This window comes from Heloderma suspectum, chromosome 2 (assembly GCF_057233095.1).
Source record: "Heloderma suspectum isolate Gila_16-S chromosome 2, 16-S_ref, whole genome shotgun sequence".
Lineage (NCBI taxonomy): Eukaryota > Metazoa > Chordata > Lepidosauria > Squamata > Helodermatidae > Heloderma > Heloderma suspectum.
Genome location: NC_139459.1, coordinates 405,957,475 through 405,983,678, shown reverse-complemented (window position 1 = coordinate 405,983,678; position 26,204 = coordinate 405,957,475). Strand labels below are relative to the sequence as shown.

General features: G+C 50.7%; 1 protein-coding gene and 1 long non-coding RNA gene across 2 annotated transcripts in view; one reads left to right on the top strand and one right to left on the bottom strand.

The window, feature by feature from the left end:
- Positions 1 to 807: 807 nt before the first annotated feature.
- The window catches only part of LOC146356740 (uncharacterized), a 563,405-nt gene continuing 538,008 nt past the window's right edge, over positions 808 to 26,204 (bottom strand). Inside the window, exons 2-3 of the long non-coding RNA XR_014787324.1 lie at positions 2,635 to 2,761; positions 808 to 1,863 (exon numbers count right to left, since the gene is read on the bottom strand). This is a non-coding gene — a long non-coding RNA (uncharacterized LOC146356740). The remainder of the gene's footprint in view (positions 1,864 to 2,634; positions 2,762 to 26,204) is intronic.
- LOC146356748 (vomeronasal type-2 receptor 26-like) overlaps positions 25,619 to 26,204 on the top strand; it is a 42,241-nt gene continuing 41,655 nt past the window's right edge. Inside the window, exon 1 of the mRNA XM_084841310.1 lies at positions 25,619 to 25,833. Within this exon, the coding sequence (XP_084697436.1) occupies positions 25,619 to 25,833 (215 nt within the window). The remainder of the gene's footprint in view (positions 25,834 to 26,204) is intronic.

Below are 26,204 nucleotides of genomic sequence, written 5' to 3'. Positions count from 1 at the left end.
GGGACGGAGCGCCTCCCCCCACCTCGAATCACATTTTGTTAAAAGGTAAGTGACTTTCATACTTCCCTATTTAATGGGTCCTCCACCCCTGCGGAGGGGTTGTGGAACTGAGAAGTCCAACGTCACCAGATAGTGATCTGACCATGACAAGGGGGTGGTGGATATACCCCCAACTTCCAGACACTCCCCGCTTCTCCAGAATCAAACACACGGTCTAGCACATGACCGGCTACATGGGTGGGCCCAATTAGAATAGGCTGCAGCTCCCAGGAAGCCATGCTCTCCATGAAATCCCAAGAAGCCCCCATGAAGATGGTCTCTGAATGTATGTTGAAGTCCCCCAACACCAATAGGTTAGGGGACTGCACACACACATCAGAGACCACCTCAAGCACCTTGGCCAGGGAGTCAGTTGTACAGCGGGGTGGGTGGTACACGAGCAGAATCCCCAGCCTGCCCTTCGGGCCCAACCTCCAGTACACACATTCAGCAACCGTGGTCTCCCTGAGAGGGGGTCTGGTGATGACCAAGGACTCCCGGGAGATAAGAGCCACTCCCCCTGCCCGATCCCCAGCCCTCGGCTGCTGTGCATACAGAAACCGGGAACCCCGGAACAGGGGACAGATACTACACATCTCTCCCTTGTCCCCCTTACCTGGCACGGCCTGCCCCTAGTGCCCCACCAGCGCCTGCTGCCCTGCCTCTGTGTAGTCTGGCCCCCAACACTCCCCCCACTGCCTCCCTCAGCTGGACACATGCCCCCTCACTCCCGCCTATCAGGCAGGCTTCCCAACCCTACAAACGCAACAGAATCCCCCCACCCCACCCCACCTCACCAACACTTAAACAAAACACAGAACAATACATCCCCTCACAAATGCTGCCAGGCAGGACTCCACAGGGAGAGTGGTGGCTTCTGGGCTACCCCAATTTGGACGTCTCTAAAGGGGGGTTGACAAATATTTCAGCTCTGATCTGACCTGAAACCAAACACAACCTTGATGTCCTCCTTTCCTTGCCAGGTCAGTTTCACTTTTATTTCTCATCTGCTGAATGATAAAGCTCAGTTCCCTTTTTTCTACCCGATGGTCCCCAAAGACCAAACCCAGTACCAGGGGATTGCCAAACTGCTCCTGCATTTCAGGTGGACCTTGATTGGTCTTGTCGCTTCGGACACGGAGAACGGAGAGAGGTTCATGAGGACTTTGACGCTTGAGCTCACCAGGAACCGTCTTTGTGTTGTTTTCACGCAAAGATTCTCAAGAATGATGAGCGCAAACCAAATGGAGATCCATCCGGCTTCATTTCAGGAATCGGGAGATGTCAATGTTTTTGTTTATTGTGCAGATACCAGCTCCTTCTTGAACGGAATGTACTTTATACAAGAGTATGGTGATTACTTTACCAACCACAGGGCAGGAACAGTCTGGATGATAACAGCTGTGTGGGACTTCACCTTGGAATTGATGACTCATATACCTTCCCCACGCATCCATGGTATATTTTCCTTCCTTATCGAGAAAAATAAAAGGAAACCATATGAAAATTTTTGGCGCTTTTCTTCTCTTATCAAGCAGTTTGTTGGGAAAGCATTTGAGTGTTCATACTCAAAGCATGCGTTATCTGTGAAGGGCTGGACAAGATGCACAGAGAAGGAGAGACTGGAGGCCCTGCGCCCAGAGGACATGGAGATGATCCTGTCTCTTGACAGCTACCTCATTTACAACACGGTCCAGGCTGTGGCCCGTGCCTTGGATGCCGCTTCTTCCTCCAGATCCAAGAGGAGGGTGGTGGAGGGTGGAGGCAGGCTGGACGTTCAGGGGCTGCAGCCATGGCAGGTATTCCCTTTCCCATCCCGGATATCTGTGAGGAACATGGTGATCAATTGTTCACTTCCAGAATGGGTGTCTTGGAATTAGACTCTAATGACCAATGTAGTAGTGTGTGAAATGTTGTGTATTTGTGGAGCAAACCCAACTGAGAAACCCCCTGTGCTGCTCCCTCTCTGGGCCCCCAAGACCGGCCTCTGAGGACGCCGTTCAGCTGGTCTGATCCCCAGCAGTGGCTCCGCCCCCCTGTGCCTGTGCGGGCCCTCCCCTCTCCTCCCCCACGGGAGTCGGCCATCTTGCTGCCTCTGGCTGATCCTTCCTGCCTCCAGCTGGGCTCCCACTTTGGCACCTCCCCAGGTACAGTATAGCGCCTCCCTCCTTCTGCAGGCTCCCTCTTTGGCTGTGGGAGGGAGGAAAATTATTAATTATTTCAGAGCCTTTCAACACTGCGCCATTAGGCACTTTTCTCCACTGTAGTCCGTCAAGCTTACCTTTTCCCACTATATATAGCAGTGTTTCTTTTCTCTATTTTTATATAGAGCAGATAATAGTTGTGTGCTGGGAGCATTTTTAGAAATCCCCTGGACCACTTGATGATGCGTGGGCCAAGATATTCAGAGTCCATTCAAGCACATACTGAAAATATAATATGCATAGTGCAGTCCTATATATGTCTGCTCAAGAGAGCCTTACTCCCAGTTAAGTGTAAATGTTCACCTATTTGGGAATGTCCCATTTCATTCAATGGAGCGTATTTCTGAATAGACATGTGTAAGATTGCATTGTCTAACTGACAATTTGCTACCTTTCTGTGGTGCCCAAAATGTACCCGAGGAAATCACCAGTCGGACTTTGCCTGAGCGTCAAGTCGAGGCCCCATTTGCAGAATTCTGCTTAGGATGCAAACAGACGTTTGTGCAGAATGTTATTCTCTGGAAAACAGAGAACAGAAAATAGAAGTTTAGCTGTAGCTTCACAGACTGTTAAAGCAGACAGGGGGAGATTCAGGAATGAAAGCAGGTAAGAAGAGAGGGTTCAGCTTGAGTGTGGAAGCAGCCCTGAACCATGGGAGATTCAAGGGTGAACGGAGATGTTTGATGTGGGTCTCCTGTGTACTACAGGCTGGTGCTGCTTCTGCCCTTGTAGCTTCACGTTTTCCTGCGGAACCCCCAGCATTACAACGCTTCCATGCTGGACGGAGCGTATTTGGACGAGAACGGGGACCTGGCGGGCGACTTCGACATCGTGAACTGGGTGGTGTTTCCCAATCTGTCTGCCATTAGAGAGAAGTTTGGCACGATGGAAAGACGGGGATCTGCAGACCGAAAGCTCACCTTCGCCCAGGATGGCCCTGCGTGGCCCAAGCGTCTCCACAAGGTGGGAAAATCATCTCTGTGATCTCATCTGCTCACTTCCTGTGTTGATTTGCAGCCTGTCGGAATTTCCACAGGGAGACCGGGAGCTGCCTGTGGTCTGTCCAGCCAGTGCTGTCGGAAGTGACTGGCAGCAGTGGCTCTCCAGGGATTCAGGTGCGAGAGCCTTTCCTGCCCTGCCTGGAGATGCCGGGGATGGAACCTGGGACCTTCTAGCTGCAAACCACTCAAGGGTGCAGCCAGAATATTGTCCAGGGCTGGCTATAGCTGGCCTTCCTCAACCCGGTGCCCCCCCTTTTTTGAACGGCCTTCTCCCAAAATGTCGTGTGTGTTAAGATCTTTGGGAGAGGCCTTTCTCCCTGTCCTGCTGTGAGGTTTGGGTTTTAATTTATACCCAGGCCCCCTCACAGTTGATCAGGCTGAGGGGTCTGGTATCTTTTGGGGTGGAGATCGGATACACACCACCAATGGAGGTGAAAGAAAAAGGAGATTGATTGACAATGAAGACACAAACAACAGCTGAGCCTCCGCAGAGAGTTGCAACCTATCTGAGGCTTAAGAGGCAGTGCACCTCGTAGTCACAAACTTAGTTACAAGTACCTCAAGGCACCACGTGCCCCTTGGTCACAACCTAGCAGGTACCTCGAAGAAGTATGCGCTCTTTGGTCACGACGTAGTTACCCCAACACTAAATATATAGTTAGTCCCTGTTTGCTACACAGCCTCCCTGCAGCCCGGCTCACGCCAGAGCCTGCTGTCTGTATGAGAACCATATCAGTGAGTATGACAGCGCAGAGATAACTGCTCCTTTTTACCCCGGATGGCAAAACCCTGTTCCCTGAATTCTACTCGGCACATTCTCACCACACGCTGCCAAGCACTGGGCCAGAGCGCTTGACACATGTCCCATGGATCGAGGGTGCTGTTGGATGTGCACAGACTGCGATCCAGATGCAGCCAGGAAGGGGAGAAAGGGAAAATCATAGCCAGCTATCTGAAGCAGAGACCCGAAGTGAGGACACAGTGGCCGACCAGCTGCCCAGGGGAAAGCAACAGCACCTTCTCGCCCACGCTCCGCATCAGCCGATGGACAAAGGCATAGGTACATAGCTCAGGCTGATAGACCAACTGCGATCCTATCTGGACAGAGACAGCCTGGCTACAGTCACCCATTCCGCGGGAAACCCTGGTTTGGAGTTCTGCAATGTGTTGTATGTGGGGCTGCTTTTGGAACTGGAACCCCCAGCTGTTCCAAACTAGGGCAGTGAGACTGATAACGGGGCCAATGCATTACCGGGCCAAATTCAGGGTGCTGGCATTAACTTCCGCAGCACTAAGAGGCTGGGGCCAGGTTAGTGAAAGCTCGTCTCCTTCCACATCTCCCTGCCCAGATGCTGAGATCATCCTTGGAGGCCGTTCAAGGGTGCCCATGCCGAATGAGGTGAGGAACTTGGCTCCCAAGGGAAGGACCTTTCCAGTGGTGGCACCCAGGTTGTGGAATGACCCCGCCCCCCACCCGAGGGGCTCGCCTGCTGCCCACATTGTGGTCATTGGGTGCCTGGTGAAGACCTTTGTTTTGTTCCAGGCTTTCCAGCCATTCCGTTTTAAAAAGCGTGTGAGGGCGCTTTTAAATCTTTGCTCCACTGTTAGCTTTCATCTTGGTTACTACTTTGTTTCTGTCCTGTTTTAAACTTATGGTTTTCTGGACTATTTTAACTATGTTATAGTACATTATGGTTTAAGCTTTGTCTAGAAAAGTGCTCAGAGAGCTTCGGCTAAAGGGCGGAATAGAAATGTAAGACATAAAGTCCTCTTCCCATGCCAGCATTCACTCGTTGGAGACCTGGTAACAGGCCTCAAGTTGAACCTGTGTCTAGAGGCCATGTTGGGACTTCTCCAACCTTGTCTCTCCTTTCTGTAGACGAATTTTATTTATTTATTTATTATTTAATTTATTAATCGCCCATCTGGCTGGTCACCCAGCCACTCTGGGCGATGTACAACATACAATAAAACAATAAAATTCTACAATAAAAACATTTTCTAAAAAACCCTAACCCACCCCAAATGCCTGCCTGAACAGCCACGTTTTTAATGCACGATGGAAGCTCATTAAAGAGGGGGCATGACGGAGTTCCCTAGGGAGGGAGTTCCACAGAGTGGGACGAATGAGTCCTGACACTTTTCCCTTGATGGCCCTTGTTCCTGTGTTTAGCCCCTGCCTCATTCCAGGTGTGTGGAGAGCTGTCGCCCTGGATTCAAGAAGGTGGTTAAGGAAGGACAGCCCGTTTGCTGCTACGACTGCGCTCCCTGCGCGGAAGGGACCATCTCCACCCAGGAAGGTGGGTGACTCCACAGGAGAATGCAGCCCCTGGGGAGGAGGGCAAAGATACACCCAGGCATTTCCTGTGAAGGTTTTTAAAGGGATCTCTGGACTTGGATACGTAGCTTGTATCTTGTTTTGTGTCTTATCGGTGTCACAGCAGAATGGCCCTTCAGGAAACTGAGCACTCTGCCATGTTCAGTGATGTTCGGTGGTGGGTCCTTCTAACCTTTATGGAATCAAAACAGGCTGAGCAATCTTTCCGAAATTCTCAGATACCGGAAAAAAAGGATAATTTACCCTGAAATGTCAGGAGAAATGGTGAAATCTGAGGGAGAAAGAGCTGTATAAAGACCAAAAGCAAAACCGCCTCCCACTGTCGAAATTGACACTGGCAACATTTTTATAGTTCAAATTTCGAAGAGACCAGAGGCAGCATAGTCAATTCTTAGGAGTGCTTGGAGTTGCAGTCCGACACATCTGGAGGGCGCCAGGTTGGGGAAGGCTGCTCTACAAAGAAAGAGAAGTGGGTGGCCCCAAACTATTTTCCAGCAGTTTTCCACAACCCCACAGTCACCTCTGCAGAGCATCTTCTCCATCCTGTCAACATGGTTTCTCTGCTTTGGGAAGATGAGAATTTCACTTGCACTTTCTGCCTCCCGAGGGACGAAGTTTGCATGGTGGGGCAAAAAATCCCACCCTCAAGTATAACCTGATGGGATCTGAACTAGCGGTAACTGACTGGAAAAGGGACCTTGGGGTTGTGGTGGAGAGCTTAGGGATGTACGAAAGTCACTTACCTGGTCTCGCAGCTTGCTTTGCGGTGGGGGGGAGGCACTTCGCTTCTCCCCCCGAAGTTCAGGCTGGGGGGGGGGAGGCTTCCCGCCTCGCCCGGGCGAAATTCAGGCCGGAGGGGAGGCCACCCGCCACGCCCGGCCGAAATTCAGGCCGGGGAGAAGCGACCCGTCTCCCCGGCCGCGAACTTCAAAAGAAAAGTTAAAAAAAAAAAAAGCTCCGTGATAGGCTACATAACGATTTACGTAGCCTATCACGGCTAGATCTGCAAAGTCAGCCATGATAGGCTACATTAATCATCACGTTGCCTATCACGGGTGACTTTAAAAAAAAAAAGCACGTACGCAAATGGCGGCCCCCATAGGGAGCCGCCATTCGCGTTCCTTATTTGGTCCCTGTAGTCTACGTAAATCTTTACGTAGACTACGGCGAAAATAAGGGCAACGCAAATAGCCGGGTTGTGTCGGGTTGTGGCCGCAAATGGCGTCCTGCATAGGGGATGCCATTTGTGTCCCTGCTTTGCTGTGATAGGCTATGTAAGGATTTACGCAGCCTATCACAGCAAAAAGGGAGGCACACAAATGGTGTAGCGGATGCCATTTGCGTCATTCCCTTTGGCCGTGATAGGCTACGTAAATGTTTATGTAGCCTATCATGGCCAAAGGGAGGTACACCAATGGCGTCCGCTCTGCAGGATGCCATTCACGGCCACAGCCCGGATGGCGGCCAGCAGCAGCTGGATCTGGACCTGTTGGAGGCAGGTAGGATCGGGTCCACGCAGACTTCATGGGGTGGTGGTGGGGATTGCTCCGTTATGCCACAGACTCCAGGGGGGCAGAATCCAAAGAATCCGGCCTCACTGGAGTCTATGGCAGAATTCACTGCCATCCCTAGAAAGGGGCAACTAAAATCATCAAGGGGCTGGAGCATCACCCCTATGAGGGAAGATTACAACAGCTGAGACTGTTATCTTGGAAAAAAGGCAAGTAAGGGGAGATAGGATAGAGGCCTGCAAAATTAGGAATGATGAGGAGAATGTGGATGGGGGACATTTTTCTTCCTCTCTCAAAATACTACAACCCAGGGTCATCTGTGTAAGCAGTGGTGCCTTAGCGGCATTTTGTAATATTTGAGTTTATTCACAAATATCCACAAAATTGTAAGAAGTCCCCTGCTGGATCAGACCAAGTCCTATCTAGTCCAGCATTCTGTTCCCACAGCGGCCAACCAGGAGCCCCATTCCAAAGCCCACCGGCAGGACATGAGTGCAACAACACACTCCCACCCATGTTATTCCTGTTCTTTTCAGATGCAGATCATTGCAGCAAGTGTCCAGATGATCAGCATCCAAACCAGGACCAAGATGAATGTATCCCCAAGGTTATAACCTTCCTGTCCTATGAAGAGTATCTGGGGATCATCCTCTCTTCCTTTGCCCTATTCTTGTCCTTAGCCACGGGATTTGTGTTAGGAATCTTCATTAAATTCCTCGAAACCCCAATAGTCAAAGCCAACAACCGGGACCTCTCCTACATTCTCCTCGTCTCCCTCCTGTTTTCCTTCTTGTTCTCCTTCCTCTTCATTGGGAGGCCGAGGAAAGCCACCTGCATCCTCCGGCAAACGGCCTTCAGCATCATCTTCTCAGTTGCCATCTCTTCTCTCTTGGCCAAAACAATCACTGTGGTGCTGGCCTTCCTGGCCACAAAGCCTGGGAACAGGGTGAGGGGATGGCTGGGGAAGAGATTGGCCAACTCCATTGTCATTTCCTGTTCCAGTGTCCAAGCTGTCATCTGCACCATCTGGCTGGGCATCTCTCCCCCATTCCCAGACTCTGACATGCATTCCCAGCCTGGACAGATCCTACTGCAATGCAATGAAGGGTCTGTCTCCATGTTCTATGCTGCCCTTGGCTACATGGGCTTCCTGGCTGCCATCTGCTTCACGGTGGCTTTCCTGGCCAGGAAGCTGCCCGGAGCCTTCAATGAAGCCAAGCTGATCACCTTCAGCATGCTGGTCTTCTGCAGCGTGTGGGTGTCCTTTGTGCCCACCTACCTGAGCACCAAGGGGAAATACATGGTGGCCGTGCAGGTCTTCTCCATCTTGGCCTCCAGTGCTGGGTTATTGGGCTGCATATTTCTTCCCAAGTGCTACATTATTGTACTGAGGCCTCATCTGAATACAAAGGAGCATCTAACAACAAAAACTAAAGAGGGCATATGAGTCTGTTGGATTTGATTTGTAGGGGTGGCATTTAGTAAGTGTCTGCCCCCCCCCCGGGTGTTTCAGATCGTGTACCTTTTAAAAGATAATATACTATTATTCTACATATTCAATTATGTATAAAACCACACACACACATTCTGTCTCCGTCTCCGTCTCCATCTCCGTTACCCTCTCCCTCTCCCTCTCCCTCTCCATCTCCCTCTCCCTCCCTCTCTCTCTCTCTCTCTCTCTCTCACACACACACACACACACACACACATGCCATGACATAAATTCGGCAATTTCTATTTAAAACAGAAATGCTGTAGCACAAATGCAATAATAGAGTAATTTTTAAAAACAGACCAGGGGGAGTGGAGGGGAGTTTTAAAAACATTTCTGCTCAATGAATTAGACTTCTTTCATCCCAGCACACTAATGTGTATGGAATGGAACAGGACACATACACAAGAAAAGTGCTATACCTGCTGAAGTGTGGAATTTACCGTCCACCCCGCTGCACGACTGACTCCCTGGCCGAGGTGCTTGAAATGGTCTCTGATGTGCGTGTACAGTCCCCTAACTTATTGGTGTTGGGGGACTTCAACGTACATTCGGAGGCCATCCTCACAGGAGCACCTCAGGACTTCATGGAGACCATGGTCTCCTGGGAGCTGCACCATATTCTAACTGGGCCCACCCATGTAGCCGGTCATGCACTAGACCTTGTGTTTGTTTCTGGAGAAGCGGGGAGTGCTCTGGAAGTCAGGGGTATATCCACCACCCCCTTGTCATGGTCAGATCACTATCTGGTGATGTTGGACTTCTTGGCTCCACAACCCCTCCGCGGGGGTGGAGGACCCATTAAAATGGTCCGCCCCAGGCGTCTTATGGATCCAAATGGATTCCTGAACGCGCTTGGGGATTCTCTGGGGCACGCCAACGGCCACTCGGTCGAGACCCTGGTGGGTGGCTGGAATGCCGCAATCACTGGGGCATTAGATTGGGTGGCTCCGAAATGTCCTCTCCCCCTGAACAGGGCTCGGACTGCACCATGGTTCAATCCGCGGTTACGAGCTCTGAAACAGGAGGTGAGACGGCTAGAGCGCCGGTGGCGGACGTCTCGCTCCACAGACGATCAGACACGGGCTAGAGCTGTATCTTCAGCCTATCATATGGCTGTGAAGGCAGCAAAAAAGGAATATGATGCTGCCTCCATCGCGTCTGCAGAGTGCTGCCCCAGGAGGCTGTTCCAAGTGGTCCGGAGCCTGGTCGGTCCTGTGGCTCCGGAACCACTGGAGCATTCTAAGGCCTCCCGTGAGGCCTTGGCAAGGCACTTTGCAGATAAAATTGATCAGATTAGGTGTGTTACTCTGCACGCTGTGGATACAGTTAGTGAGCAAGAGGCGGCCTGTGGCAAACCGGTTTTGTGGGATCGGTTCCAGCTTCTTCCTCCTGATGAAGTGGACAAGGTGCTTTCATCTGTACGGCCGACCACCTGCTTGCTTGATCCTTGCCCATCTTGGCTCATTATGGGCTGCAGAGAGAGACTGGGTGAGGGGATCAGGGTGGTGGTGAACGCCTCCCTTGAGGAGGTAGTGATGCCATCAGCCCTCAAGGAGGCAGTGATAAGACCGCTCTTAAAGAAGCCCTCCTTGGATCCTCAAGTTCTGAACAACTTTCGCCCAGTCTCAAATCTGCCATTTTTGGGCAAGGTGATTGAGTGGGTGGTGGCGGTGCAGTTGAAGGCACACTTGGAAGAAACTGATTATCTAGATCCATTTCAGTTGAGCTTCAGGCTTGGGCATGGGACAGAAACGGCCTTGGTCGCCTTGGTGGATGATATGAGGAGGGATCTGGATAGGGGTGAATGCTCCTTCCTTGTTCTCCTCGACCTCTCAGCGGCTTTCGATACCGTTGACCACGGTATCCCCCTGGACCGCCTGGAGGGGTTGGGCATTGGAGACACCGTATTGCGGTGGTTCCGGTCCTTCCTCTCCGGCAGGTACCAGAGGGTAGCTCTGGGAGAGGAGGTTTCGGACCCGTGGCCACTTACTTGTGGGGTGCCACAGGGTTCCATCCTCTCCCCGATGCTATTTAACATCTATGTGAAGCCGCTGGGGGCTATCATCAGGAGGTTTGGGGTGCGGTGTCATCAATATGCGGATGACATGCAGCTCTACCTCTCATTCAAATCTTCACCAAGGTTGGCTGTAGAATCCCTGTCCAAATGTCTGGAGACGGTGAGTGCCTGGATGGGGAGGAACGAGCTGAAGCTCAACCCTGACAAGACCAAGATACTTTTAGTGGGAGACAAGAGGAGGTTGGGGGATGTTGACCTGGTGTTGAATGGGGTACAGCTACCCTTGAAAGACCAGGTCTGCAGCCTGGGGGTCATTTTGGACTCCCAGCTGTCCATGGAGGCTCAGGTGTCAGCTGTGAGCTGGACAGCGCTGTATCAACTCCATCTGATATGGTGGCTGCTCCCCTTCCTTCCTGACCATCTGCTCCCATCGGTAGTACGTGCCCTGGTCTCCTCTCGTTTAGACTACTGTAATGCGCTCTACATGGGGTTACCCTTGAAGACAGTTCGGAAGTTGCAGCTGGTACAGAACGTGGCGGCTCACCTGATTAAAGGCAGCCGTCGGCGAGATCACATCACTCCAGTGCTGAAGGAGTTGCACTGGTTACCAGTTGTTTTCCGGGCCAAATTCAAGGTGTTGGTTTTGACCTTTAAAACCCTATATTTAAAACCCAGAGAGCTTCGGCTATTGGGCGGTATAGAAATAAATAAATAAATAAATAAATAAATAAATAAATAAATGGTTCCGGCCCAGCCTATCTTAAGGAGCGCCTCCAGCAGCACCAGACAGGCCGCTTAACAAGATCGGCCTCGGATGGCCTTTTCTCTGTCCCATCAACTAGGACATCTAGACTGGTGGGGATGAGGGAGAGGGCCTTTTCTGTGGTGGCCCCCACTCTGTGGAACTCCCTCCCTAGGGAACTCCGTCATGCCCCCTCTTTAATGAGCTTCCGTCGTGCATTAAAAACGTGGTTGTTCAGGCAGTCATTTGGGGTGGGTTAGGGTATTTTAGAAAATGTTTTTATTGTAGAATTTTATTGTTTTAAACTGTTTTATTGTATGTTGTACATCGCCCAGAGTGGCTGGGTGACCAGCCAGATGGGCGATTAATAAATTTAATAATAATAATAATAATAATTTCAAGAGCAATTCCACTTGTAGCTTACAAGGGCTAAGAGCCACCCCCAGGCCCCCCGTGATGTGGAGGTGTGATTTGGTTTGGTAGTTTTTGAGATTTGGAGGGAGTGCCAGGGAAGGCTTAATGGGAAAGCAAACTGTTGCTAAAAGAAACACAAGAAAAACATGACTGAAATTACTAAACATTTTAATGTAATCTATAAAGGGTTAATTCAAAATTAGAGGAAGATGTTTGAAAGCTACTTCCACAAAACTTTTTTTTTGTCAGATTCACAATTGGCTTTGTTAGGATAATTGCTGGAGTTTGTTGTTGTTGTTGTTGTTCAGTCGTTCAGTCGTGTCCGAAATGGTTTGTCAAGTGTGGGTTGTCCCAGCCGCTCAAGGCTCAACTCCACTGGGCTGTTGGTGGCTGGTTTTCATTAGATGACCAATAAAGTTCAAGAAATATAATTAGCTATTAGCAATCACTTAGCAAAGCACGTTGCAAACTGCAAGCACTACATTTATCAAGGAAGCCATTGGATTCTCTTTCTCAGCTGTTTTCCCAACAGTTGTGCCCCATTTAGTGCCCAAGAATGTTGATGCTACATGCTGGGCAGTCTCCTGTATTCGCTTTATGTGTTTATTCAGTTATAGTATTTATATATCACTTAATATTAAAAAAAAACTACAACAGCAAAATAACCATGTTGAAAATACGCGATGAACAAGAACAGGAACACAGAACAGTCCTAAAAGCACCGAGAAGGAGCAGCGCACGATCAATTGCAGTCGTTGGCAAGCCAGAGGCGGCCTGGCGGAAGGAGGGCGTTTTCAGGTGGCCTTTGAGACTTGCCACATTTTCTGCCTGCTGAGCTGCATGGGGGAGGGCTTGCCAGGGGTGGGTGCCTCTACCAAGGTGGTGTTCTCTCTTTGGGGAGGGTTTGAACTTTTCAAGATTGAACCAGTTTGAACTTTTCAAGATTGTGACAGTGGAATGCATTGTTGAAAACTTCCCCACACATCCATATTTTTATTTAATTGACATTGTTGTTGTTGTTGTTTTGCGGACCAATGGAATGTCTCTTCACCCCACTGCAATAAAGAATGTGAGGGTCACACAGTCTCTTTATTGCTGCAATGATGTAACGTTTCTTAAAAGCACAGCTTCCAATTGCTAAGAGTAATTTGGACTGCTCTTTTCAGGGCAAAAAAGTCCCTTTGCTTCTTAATCTTTGCTGTCCACTCCCTGCAGTCCTGTAACATAGAGGAAGAGAAGCAAGCAGCAGCCCTCCTTCCTGCAGACAGTTGGCACCACGTTGCCTGCATGAAGGACCGTGAAGGAACCAGCCGAGGAGGGAACTGGACCATGTGGGAATGGAGGTCCCCTTTGTCTCAGGACATGGGAGAGTGAGCTGCCCCCAGCACACCAAGTGGGTTTCATGGCACCATCCTCTGGGCATCTCCTCACTGCTGAGATCTCACATGTGGAACGGTGGTGAAAGTGAACTTAGGACATAGAGGGACTGAAGAGGATCGGGGGGTATTAAGAGTTCCTTCAACGTATCCCAGTGCTTCTACTGTTCTAGACATGCTTGTGGGGAACTGATGGCCTGACATGCTGCCTGTCCCATGCCCAGGGCCAGCTAGATGGGCGAAGCTGAGGCATCTTACAGTGTGGATGAGACAGTGATGTAGGGAGGAAAGGTGTAGGGAGAAACTGATGGCCCCTAGGCAGATTCTGGGGTCGTTGTGTAGGATAGTTTGGATTCCTGGATCTGAGGTCGGAGTCAGGGCTCCAAACATGGGCACAGGAATCCCAGCTTCCCTCCCCCACCCACTCACAGCCAGAACTGGCTGCCTCTCCGGAAGTAGCAAAGAAGACCTTGGCAAGGAAGGAAAGGGGTCTGCCATTGGGCGGGCAGAGGACTGGGGAGGCTGGCTTATGCCATATCCTCAGGCCTCCCAAGTCTCCTTCCCTCCCAGTCTGCAGAGCCCCAGCTAGATGGGCAAAAAAGCCTGTCTAGCTGAAAGGCAGGCCAGAAGGAGCATGGAGATGAAGATCACCTGAGCCGCTCCTCCCGTTCTGCATTGGAAGGCCTGAAGACATGTTAGGTACTGGGGAACTGTTTGGGATGAACCAGGCCTGTCCAAGAGGGACGGCTCCACTTGAAGCAGAATGGAACCAGGCTGCTGGTGCTTAACACCAGAAGGAGGCAGAACAGCTTTTAAACTGGCCTCTGGGAGAACACTGACAAGAGCTGGGAAGCATCCAGTGCAGGCTGAACCTTCCCTCGGGGTGAAGGGGAGCATGTGGATGGGGAGGGAATAGCCCACGTGCAAAGAAGAGAGCCAGTCAAAGAGGCCAGAGCAGGCAATCCGCATGCCAGAGACGTTCCAAGAGAGGCAATATCTGAGTCAATATGCGGGATCTGACCCCAGATATAATGGGCAAAGTGGAAGCCTGATGGAATGGAGAGAACTGGCAGGATTTGGTCATCTCTGGATACAAACTGCATAGGAAGGCCTGGGAAGGGAACAGTGGAGGAGGCCTGGGGAGGGGACTTCTTCCTCTTTACGTCAACGTGGCTTAGTGTCCAAAAGACAAGAAACCTGAAAAGGGGCGGATTTCTCCACAGAATTGCTGTGCATTTCAGTACCAGGCCCCAGACGTAATGTCGTACTGGGGTCGTGCTCTCATCCCCCTGACCAGAATGCTCACGTAATCACCAATAACAAAAATATTTCACTGTATTTGAGCCTATGAGGATGTGGACAAATGCCTTGGAGGACTGAGGCCCACCACTTCCTCTCCTGACCCTTGTCCATCCTGGCTTGTGAAATCGGCCAGAGCTGGGCCCGGCATCCGGACATCAGAGGTGATTAAGGTCTCCTTGAGGAAAGGGCTGGTCCTCCTCTTACTAATCTCTGTTCTTTTCCACGCTGGCAAACGAAATTAAGGAAAACAATTGGACTACAAGTAGTCTTGGAGAAACTGGTTTTTCAGCGCAAAAGTCTGGGGTGGTTGAAGGATGGCCACGACATCATGTGTCCTGGAGACCTTCAAACGCAGCAAACTTGCAGTGAATCGCTCGTGGAGACAGCCCCGTGGAGGTCACCCCAAGAGCATTTCATTCCAGGGCGTTTTGAAGAGATAAAAGATGCCACACTTCAAGTATGTCTTAAGCACAGTTAGTTAACTAAGCCTTCCCTTAAATTTGATTCCCCCCCCCCAACTGTGTTCACAGGTAACCAACTGGTTCTTTTGAGTATTCAATCGTATCTGCTGACTCATGCTGTTCTTGTATCGTAGGTCGATACATCTGACCCGCTTCCATAAGTATTGCCAATAGTGAAGGAGACTCCTCCAAAGCAGTGAAAGGAGCAGGACCGAATCTAGATACCAGCAAATGTTTCAATTGCAAATACTACCATTCCGCTGAAGCTGGTGGTTCAAAGTGATCTTGCAAAATCGAAAATACCCCAAACTCATCATCAACCCCCACTAATTGATCTCCGGTAAAGATCATCTTATCTGTCCAGGTGCACCATAAAAACATTTTCATGCCAGTTCTTAAATCTGGATTTTCCCATAGAGTCAATTCTGCATGCAAGAATGGATCAATGTCTAATATCAAAGGAGAAAGTAGAGATCCTTGTGGGGTTCCTTTCTCAAGTGGAAGAAAATCAAAAACACCTCCCAACAACCTGTTAGTCATAACTCTAGTTCTTGGAAATGAAGATGAAATTCCACCTCGCTTCAAAATGCTGAAGGAAAGCCAAATTTATTCAAAGTAGCAAAATAAAGAGCCAATAAATTATATCAAAAGCTTTTATGGTGTCCAAAGAGAACAATGGTGACCTGATCCATTCTTTGACAATATAAAACTATCAGATCTATGACTGATCTGTCAGCCCTGGTCAGGATTTGATGAATCCCATCTAATCTATTTGAACCAATTGCAATAACATCTTGAAGTTTATGTGCTAAAATACCAGTGAATATTTTAATATCTATATTAATTAACAAAATGGGCCAACATTAGCACAATGACTATTATCTTTGCCAGGCTTAGGGATCACAGGCATATCTCAGCATTTAATGAAGAAGGGAGAGAGCCAGATTCAAAGATGTGGTTACAGAGATGATGTAGTTTTGGAACTAACAGCTTGGGAAAAGTTTTATACCATTCAACAGGAAACCCATTTGGGATGGGTGATCTCCCAGTATTCATACTCATAATTGCTTTCATAATTTCCTCCATTTGGAAGGAAGATGAGAGACACTGATATTGTGAAGAATCCAAAAACGGGAGATCAAAAAGAGAAAACAAAGTATCCACCTGTTGAGCTGAAAAGGAAACTCGCGTATGGGTCGAAATCACAAGCCCTGTAAACCGCATCCAAGAGATATTAGTAGGGATGTATGAAAGTCACTTACCTGTTTGCGGATTATGTTTATGGTGTGGGGGGAGGCGTTCCGATCCTCCCCCCCGGAATCCTCCACGGCCGGCTGTGCTCTGCAGCAGCTCCGCGGAGCAGCCGGCCAGGCCAGAGCCACCCGCAGCTGGATTTCTGGCCGCGTAGGGCTCTAGGTAAAAACAAAAACCAAAAAAACTGCATACGCAAATAGCGGTGGCTACGGTCGCCACCATTTGCATTCCTTATTTTTGCCCTCTTAGTCTACGTAAATATTTATGTAGACTATGATGGCGAAAATAAAGGGGAACGCAAATAGCGTAGCCGGCGCTATTTGCGACCCTTTTTTATTCCCCGTTTTAGCCTACGTAAATATTTACGTAGGCTAAAACGGGGAATCAAAAAGGGACACAAATAGCGCCCGCTATTTGCATATGCGGGTGTTGTTGTTTTTTTAACCCACCCAGCCGTGATAGGCTACGTAAAGATTTACGTAGCCTATCACGTCATGTTTTTTTTTTTTAAACCTAGCCATGATAGGCTACGTAAATCTTGACGTAGCCTATCACATCTTTTTTTTTTTTTTTTACAAGACTGGAAATGGCAGCGGCAGCAGCCGGTCAGAAGACCAGCCGCTGCTGCCGCCGAAGGCGCCACCGGAGACGCCGCCGCCCGGAAGATCCGCCCAGGTGAGTCTCATCCCGGGGGAGATCCGTGGGGGGCGGGGGGGTGGCAGGCCGTTCCGCCACAGATTTCGGGGGGCTGAATGCACTGGCATTCAGCCTCACCGAGATCCATCGTGGAATTCTCTGCCATCCCTAGTTAATAGATACCCCTCCCAGTGCAATCCCTACTCAGACTATGCTCATCCACTGCCATCAAGTGGCTTCTTTGTCAGCAACCACCACAACAACAACCACATTTCTCTTCTCCGCTACTCTTCCGCTTGCTTCAGTTCCGCAGTCCCCTGGCCTTCCTGAAATGACCTTGAACACAAGACAAGCAAAATACGGATCATGCTCCTCTCCCCAGTCTTGCAACTCTTGTCATTTCTGCCTCTCACAAAGTCTTTGCTGTTCATGGTCAGTGACTGCTACCTCACATCCCATCAGCTAATTTTTGAAAGTGTGATTTTTTTGCCCCAATGTGCATCACTTTACACTGCTTACGCTGAACTGCATTGGCCACTTAGATGCTCATTTTCCCAGTTTGGAGAGATCCTTTTGGAGCCCTTTACAATCCTTTTGTTTTACCCCCCCCCCCAATAATTTGGTGTTGTCAGCAAACATGATCACCTCACTGCACACTCTTAACTTCAGACCATTCAGTTGAAAAGGGCTTCCTTGACCTGTTTCCAATTAAAGATATATTAAACATATTGTTGTGTGTTTGGGGTTAGTCTATATTAGCTCCAGAGGTCCATCACCATTCAATGCTTCTGAGTCCAAAGAGACTGAGGATTTCCCCCAGTGCAGTCTTTGGGGCAACATACTTCAAGGTTATCTTGAATTGGTAACTTTGTTCCACAAGGCCTGAGCGGGTAGCAGGAAATGGATCTGGGGGGATCTAAGACAAAAGGAGAACAGCTTTTGTCTCGCAGAAGACGATCCCTAGGCGGTGGAGAGCAAGCAGGGATTGCTTGGAGTTGTGGCGTTGTAGGCCTTCATCCTGAGCACAGTGTAAATGAAGCTTCATAAAAGGACACCACGAGTCTCCAGCACCCTCCTTCCGGGAAAGTGAAGTCTGCATAAGGACTGAAGCACCTCTAAGACCTCCCCTCTCAACTAGGGATGTCAGAAAATTCCACCACGGATCTCGGTTAGGCCGAATGCCAGTGCATTCGGCCCCCCGAAATCCGTGGCAGAACGAAGCCCCCCGCCCACCCACCCCGTGAAATGGGCCCGGAATGGGCCGCCATTCGCTTCTTCCATATAGCTGTGATAGGCTACGTAAATACTTACGTAGCCTATCACGGCTAACACAGGGATGCCATTTGCATCCCTGCGGAATCTGTGACAGACTGCGTAAGTATTTACGTAACTTATCACGGCGAAAAAAAGGGAACGCAAATGGTGGCCGATTTTTTTTTTTTACATAAATATTTACGTAGCCTATCACGGCAAAATACAGGGATGCAAATGGCGGTGGCTACGGCAGCCATTTGCGCCCCTGCAGACTGCCCAGCAGCCGGATGTTCCGCTGCGGGCAGCCCCCACTGGCAGCTCTGCAGAATCTCCGTGGAGTGGAGCCAGCCGGAGAGAATTTTGGGGGGAGGGACGGAGAGCCTCCTCCCCACTGCAAATGTCACCCTTCGAAAAGGTAAGTGACTTTCATACATCCCTACTCACAGCACTGGGCTGCAGGTAGGGATGGCGGAGAATTTCTCCCCGAAAATTTGGGGGGCCGAGCTCCAACGTGTTCGAACAAGTTTCGGGGAGAAATTCTCCGCACCCCCTCCGCCCCCCGCACCCCCGCCCCGGGACGGGACTTACCTTTGCCGAATGTCAAAGGGCCCTGACTACAGCGACCAAATAAGGAACGCGAATGTCAAAGGGCCGAATGTCAAAGGGCCCTGACTACAGCGACCAAATAAGGAACGCGAATGGCGGCTCCCTATGGGGGCCGCCATTAGCGTACGCGCTTTTTTTTTTTTTAAAGTCCCCCGTGATAGGCTATGTGACGATTAACGTAGCCTATCACGGCTGACTTTGCAGATCTAGCCGTGATAGCCTATGTTAATCGTCACGTAGCCTATCACGGGGGCGTTTTTGTTTTTTTTTTAACTTTGGAGTTCGCGGCCGGGCGAGGCGGGAAGCCTCCTCCCCGGCCTGAATTTCGGCCGGGCGAGGCGGGAAGCCTCCCCCCCGGCCTGAATTTCGGCCGGGCGAGGTGGGAAGCCTCCCCCCCGGCCTGAATTTCGGCCGGGTGAGGCGGGAAGCTTCCCCCCCCGGCCTGAACTTCGTGGGGGGAGCAGAGAAGCGCCTCCCCCCCACCGCGAACAAGCTTCGATGACAGCTAAGTGACTTTTGTCCACCCCTAGCTGCAGGAGTGTAATTCTGGTATCAGGAGCAGGATTAGTGTTTCCTGGAAGTGGAACTGTGAGCCAAGTAGGGATGGCAGAGAATTCCGCCACGGATTTCAGTGAGGCCGAATGCCAGTGCATTCGGACCCCTGAAATCCATGGCGGAACGGCCTCCTGCCCCCCCGCCCCCCTGCAGAATCCCCCTGGGATGGCACTTACCTGGGGCGGATGCGGCGGATTTGGCGGCAACGGCGGTGGTTCCGGCGGCGGCGGCTCCGGTAGCAGGAGCGGCTCTGGTGGCGGTGGCTGGTCTCTTGGCCAGCTGCAGCTGGGCTGCTGCCGACGCCATTGCCATCCTTGCAGCCGTGATTGGCTATGTAAGAATTTACGTAGCCTATCACGGCTAACCCCTCCACCAAAAAACTGAGCGTACGCAAATGGCGGTGGCTACAGGGGCCGCTATTTGTATTCCCGATTTTTTGCCGATTTATCTTACGTAAATATTTACGTAAGATAAATCGGCAAAAAATACTTACGTAGCCTATCATGGCTGCCTGGCTGGACGCAAATAGCGGCCACTAAAGTGGCCGCCATTTGCATCCGCAGCAGCCCGTCCGCAGCTGGAAATCCGGCTGTGGACAGCCCAGAGCCAGCCGTCGAGGATTCTGGTGAGGAGGACCGGATCGCCTCCCCCCCCCGTTGAGGATTCTGGGGGGAGGGATGGAGTGCCTCTCCCCCACTGCGAAAGATTCCATGAAAAGGTAAGTGACTTTCGTACATACTTAGAGCCAAGGTGTGTCTGTGCAAGAAGGGGGAGTGAAACCACAATGCTCTTGTTTTGTTGTGGACCCCACAATTGTGGGTCCCATAGGGAACTATATTAGGCTTCATGCTTTTCAACCTGTTCAAAACTGGTCTGGAATAAGGAGTGAGCAGTGAAGTGGCCAAGTTTGTCGAAGATGCCAACAGTGATGTCAGAGAATTCCGCCATGGATCTCGGTGAGGCAGAATGCCAGTGCATTCAGCCCCCTGAAATCTGTGGCGGAACGAAGCCCCCCTGCCCCCCACCCTGCAAAATGGGACCAGAACTGAGCACCTACCTTCTGCCGTCCGCATTGCATTGCGAATGGAGGCCACGTCTGCGGCCGCCATTCGCTTCTTCCATATTGCAGTGATAGGCTATGTAAATACTTATGTAGCCTATCACAGCTATTGCAGGGATGCCATTTGTGTCCATGTGGAAGCTGTGATAGGCTATGTAAGTATTTGCGTAGCCTATCACGGCAAAATACAGGGACGCAAATGGCGGCGGCTACTGTTCTTCTTCAGCTTGGATGGCTTTTTGTCTTCATCATCATCGTCATCGTCATCACTACCGCTATCACTGTCACTATTGTCATTACTTTATTGGAGCCTCTTAGTGGGCTTGTTTTGCTTGTCTCAGGCCCAGTTCAAGTCAGGACTCAGGCTCTTCCGTCTCAATGTGCCCCTCAGTGGGCCAATTTTGTGTGCTTGTCTCCTCCAGCCCAGTTCCAGTCTGAGCGCAGGCCCTACATATTTCATGGCCTCTGCATAGTCATATATCTGTCCTCGCTCAACTTGAGGTCCGTCTCTTGGATGCATCTCTGCTTAGGCCTCTTTTGTTCTTTGGCACTGGGATCTTCCACCGGAGCCCCTCTTCCGTCACTGGCAGAACTGGATGGTGCATAGGGATGGCGGAGAATTTCTCCACGAATCTTGGGGAGGCCGAATGCCAATGCATTCGGCCCCTCGAAATTGGCGGTGAAATTCTCTGCCACCCCCCCCCCGGGATGGGACTTACCTCCCTCAAATGTCCCTCCCGGTGGCGGGTCCCGGCGGCGGTTCGGCGGCGGTTTGGCGGGGGCGGATGCGGCAGCCGGTCTTCCAACCGGCTGCTGCCGCCGCCATTACAAAGTGAATGTAAAAAACAACAACACACACACAGACGTGATAGGCTACGTAGCGCTTTACGTAGCCTATCACGGCTAGATTTCCAAAGTCAGCCATGATAGGCTACGTAAATCGTTACGTAGCCTATCACGGGTGACTTTGGGGGGAAAAAAAAAGCGTTTACGCAAATGGCGGTGCCCATGGGGGCCGCCATTTGCGTACGCGCTTTTTTTCCCCCCCAAAGTCACCCGTGATAGGCTACGTAACGATTTACGTAGCCTATCATGGCTGACTTTGGAAATCTAGCCGTGATAGGCTACGTAAATCGTTACGTAGCCTATCATGGGTGTGGGTGTTGGTTTTTTTACATTCGCTTTTTTATTTCACTGCCAGGGAGACGGGGCGCTTCTCCCCGGGCTGAATTTCAGCTGGGCGAGGCGGGGCACCTCCCCCCCCAGCCTGAACTTCAGGGGGAGAACCGAAGAGCCTCCCCCCCACTGCGAAGCAAGCTGTGGGACCAGGTAAGTGTCTTTCGTACATCCCTAAGTGCGGCTTCCCCATGAGAGCTGGCAGGGTCTGCGTATTGCATATTTGCACCCTGCTGCACCCAGGCGTTTCTCTCCCCCAGCCTCCGCCTGCAAAGTTCTCCCGTTTCAAGTCCTGATGAGTAACACAGGGCATAGGGCTACTCCCTTCCCCCTGCCCTTTGGCATGTAGGGAGTTTCCTTTCTGTATCTGCTTTTCATTTGCTCTTGCTGTTTGCACTGGGGCAGTCAAGCCCCTCACCCCTTATGGTCTTCCCCTATTTTGGAATCATTCATTCATTCATTGCATGTATATCCTGCCTCTTTTCCTCCAAGGAACTCAAAGCAGTGAGCATGATCTCCCCCTCCGTTTTATCCTCACAACAACAACCCTGTGAGGTGGTTTGGGCTGAGAGTCTGTGACTGGCCCAAAGTCACCCAGTGAGCTTCATGGCCGAGTGGGGACTAGAACCCGGATCTCCCAGCTCCCAAGCCAACACTCTAGCCACTACACCACACTGGCTCTCAATATGCCCTCTTGGCTGGCTTGGCTTTGGTTTGTTTCCACTTTCTGGCCCCAGGCCGCTCTTCCGTATTTGCCCTGCTGGACAAGGCACTGTTGTTTGATTATCATTATTCCTTTATTTATGCCTCTTAGCCGGCCCCAGGCCAGCCCAGTCCACACAACTATGACACACCCTGTTGCATGGGTTCTCCACTAGCCTCTGTTGTCAGATCAACCAGTTCTTACCAGTTTTCCCTTTCTCTCCAGATCCTTCATTATATATATATATATATATATATATATATATATATATATATAATGACATATATATCCACGTGATGTTTACGTTGTTTACTGAGGGGAGATATGATAGCACTTTTAAAGTACTTGAAAGGTTGTCACAGAGAAGAAGGCCGGGATCTCTTCTTGATCATCCCAGAGTGCAGGACACGGAATAATGGGCTCAAGTGACAGGAAGCCAGATTCCGGCTGAACATCAGGAAAAGCTTCCTGAGTGTAAGAGCAATATGACAATGGAACCCATTCCCTGGGGAGGTGCTGGGCATTCCCACACTGGAGGCGTTCAAGGCGAGGCTGGACAGCCATCTGTCAGGGATGCTCTGACTTGGATTCCTGCCTTGAGCAGGGGGTTGGACTCGATGGCCTTGTAGGCCCCTTCCAACCCTACGATTCTATGATTCTATGATTCTATGACTCTGTCAAAACTATGTTATCCAAGCCAGTGCGAATACGAGTGATTTTATCTGCAAAGTGTCTGGCAAATTGTTCACAGTGGGCTTTTGAGGGTTCGAGTTCTGATGTCCCAAGGCCTATACCCAAGAGGCCTTTAACCACACAAAAGAGCTCCGCTGGACAACACTGAGCAGATGCAATGGTGGCAAAGAAGTAGGATTTCTTTGCGGCCATTGCCACAGAATAAGCTCGCAAATGGATTCTTACCTGTGTTCGATCCTATTCGTTCCAAGTCTTCCTCCATTTGCACTCTAATCGTCAACACAGTCATTTCATCGCCCTCAGCTACTCAGAATACCACGGAGCTGACACAGTTCTATGACTAGGTCGAGGACTTTTGGGAGCGATCGTATCACTAGCCTGGGTCATGTAAGCAACTGTTGTTTGTTGTTGTTGTTGTTGTTTTGCGGACTGGTGGAATGCTTCTTCATCCCATTGCAATAAAGAATTTAGAGTGACACAGTCTTTTTATGAATGCAATGATTTAACCTTCCTTAAAAGCAACCCTTCTAATTACTAAGAGTAATTGGGATTGCTCTTTTCAGGGTAAAAATTCTTGATCTTGGCTTCTTGATCTTTGCTGTCCACTGCCAACAGCCCTGTGAGGTAGAGGAAGAGAAGCAAACCACAGTCCTTTCTGCAGACACTTGGCACCATGTTGCCTGCAAGAAGGACCGTGAAGGAACCAGCCAAGGATGAAACTGGAGTGCGTGGGAATGGAGGTTCCCTTTGTCTTAGGACGTGGGAGAGTGAGCTGCCCCCAGCACACCAAGTGGGTTTCACAGCACCATCCTCTGGGCATCGCCTCCCTGCTGAGACTTCAGATGTGGAACAGTGGTGAAAGTGAACTTAGGACAGAGAGGGAATGATGTGGATGGAGAAGTAGTAAGAGTTCCTTCACTCCAATGGTTCTACTCTTCTAGAAGTGCTTGTAGGGGACTGATGACCTGACATGCTGCCTGTTCCATGCCCAGGGCCAGCTGGACAGGCGAAGCTGAGGCGTCTCACTGTGTGGATGAGACAGTGATGTAGGGAGGAGAGGTGCAGGGTGCAACCGATGGCCCCTAGGCAGAGCCTGGGTTTTTTTGTGCAGTTCAGATTCATCTATCTGAGGTCATAGTCAGCGCTCCAACTTTGGACACAGGAATCCAAGCTCCCCTCCCCCTCCTGTTCCCATCCCGTGCCGGCTGCCTCTCTGGAAGTAGCCAAGAAGACCTGGGACAGGAGGGAAAGCGGTGAGTCAGCGGGCAGGGAGAGGACCGGGGAGGCCGGCTTATGCCATGTCCCCAGGCCTCCCAAGTCTCCTTCCTCCCACTCTGCAGAGCCCCAGCTAGATGGGCGGAAAAGCCCGTCTAGCTGAAATGCAGGCCAGGAGGAGCACAGAGGCCAGGATCAACTGAGGCGCTCCTCCCGCTCTGCACTGGAGGCCTTAAGGCCTGTTAGGTGCTGGAGAACCGTTCAGGATGAACCAGGCCTGCTCAAGAGGGGCGGCTCCCCTCGAGGCAGAATGGAGCCGGCTGCTGGTGCTTAACACCCAAAAGAGGCAGAGCAGCTTTTAAACCGACCTCGGGGGAAAGCTGAGAAGAGCTGGGAAGCATCCGGTGCTGGATGAACCATCCCTAGGGGTGAAGGGGAGCATGCGGATGGGGCGGAAATAGGCCACGTGAGACAATAGCACAAGATAGCCAGTCAAAAATGCCATAGCAGACAATCCGCCGACTGGAGACTGTCAAACAGAGGCGATAGACAGTGTTGCGGTTCAACCCTGTGTCGAGAGTATCAATCACCACATGCCTACAGCCTAAATATCACATCATTGGAGAGGGGAAGTTAAAAGAAGGAAGGTGGGACTCGTCAAGAGGCAAGAGATCTTTTTGGAGTTGCTCAGGGGGTCCAGGTTTTAAGGGGAACCCTGACAGACCATCACTGAGCAATTGAGGGGGTGACTAAGTTTGAGTCCAAGACATTTGAGTCAGTAGTTAGGAACCAAGAGGCTTTGGTCAGCTTGGAACTGGGCAACTGGGAGGAAAATGAAAGTTGCACAAAGAGTTAGAAGGATGGGAAAGAAGCCTGCAGGAGGTGACGCAAGAGGGGCAGCTGCCATGGGAGCAAGTAGCTGGGCAGGCCAGGAATGAGCCCTGCTATGGCATTCAGGCCTCCTTGACTGGTTGAAAGGTTTCACCCTGTGGTCACGCCAAGGCAGCCTGACCACTGGGGATTTTGGGATCTGTAGTCCAACACAACGGAGGGCAGCAGGTTGGGACCTTTCAGCCCCATTAGCCCTCTCCTGACCAGACCCTCCAACTTGTAGCACTATGAAGGGATCTCCTGCTCCTGGCTCTTGTTAATGTGCCTTTTCTTGAGTACTTCGTCAAGCTCATCTGCCCCCTCATTAATCCACGTCAGAAGATGGAGCCCCAAAGGGGAATTTTCATAAATACATTTTCTCCAGTTGTGCATGAAGCTGCATAGAGACTTCAGGATGTTGCAGAGGTGATTCTCTTCCTCCTTATAATTATTTACAATTATTATTATTCTCATGAAAGCTCCAGGCTCATCACCTCCCCCGCCCCCCCAGTTTGCTTTTGGCATAAACCTCAGATTCAAGAGCAACATGAGGTGACGTCAGGCATCCAGGCGCAAAGGACTGGTGCGTAAATGTCTCCTGTGCCACGGAGAGCTTGGGAGGAGGGTCAGGGCAGGTGAGGAGGCCTGTGTGGGCCTGGGGATGCTACGGCGGAGGCTGTGCCGGGCGTTCCCAGAATGATTCTGCTGTTGCTGCTGCTGCTGCTGCCCCAGGCAGCCTGTGGGACACTCCAGGCCAAAAGCCCCTTGACGTTGGAAAGGGGTAGAAGGAGCCCAGTGAGTTATTACAAGCCAGGAGAACTCTCCATTGGCGGAATCATCGCTGCAGAAATGCAGGCTTTTTCACGTGGAAGCAATTTCGAGGAGCCGCCTTCTAGCAGCCATCTTTCCAAGTAAGTCATTACACACTGATGGTGGTAGAGAGGCTTTCTGCTCCTTCCCTCTCTCGTGATTTCATTAGTTCCAGTTATGCTTTATTTGCCCCATCATCTGCTGCCTTCCTTAGGCAAAAAGCTTGGTTGCTTTGGGGGGAAGACTTTGCAGGTGCATCAAAGTAAAGCCCCATCCGGTGCCCAGCCTGCCCTGTCATGTGCTGCAGCTGGCCAGGTTTTTTTGAACATGTAATGACCCATTATAGGACAATCGGGTCTTTCTGCCACAGCTTTCATTTGCAGATCAGAGACCCCCTTTTCTTGTAAGCCCTGTGAGCAGATGCCACTCCTCCCCCCACCCCAACACAGAGCTGCGAAGCAAGATGGTCGGT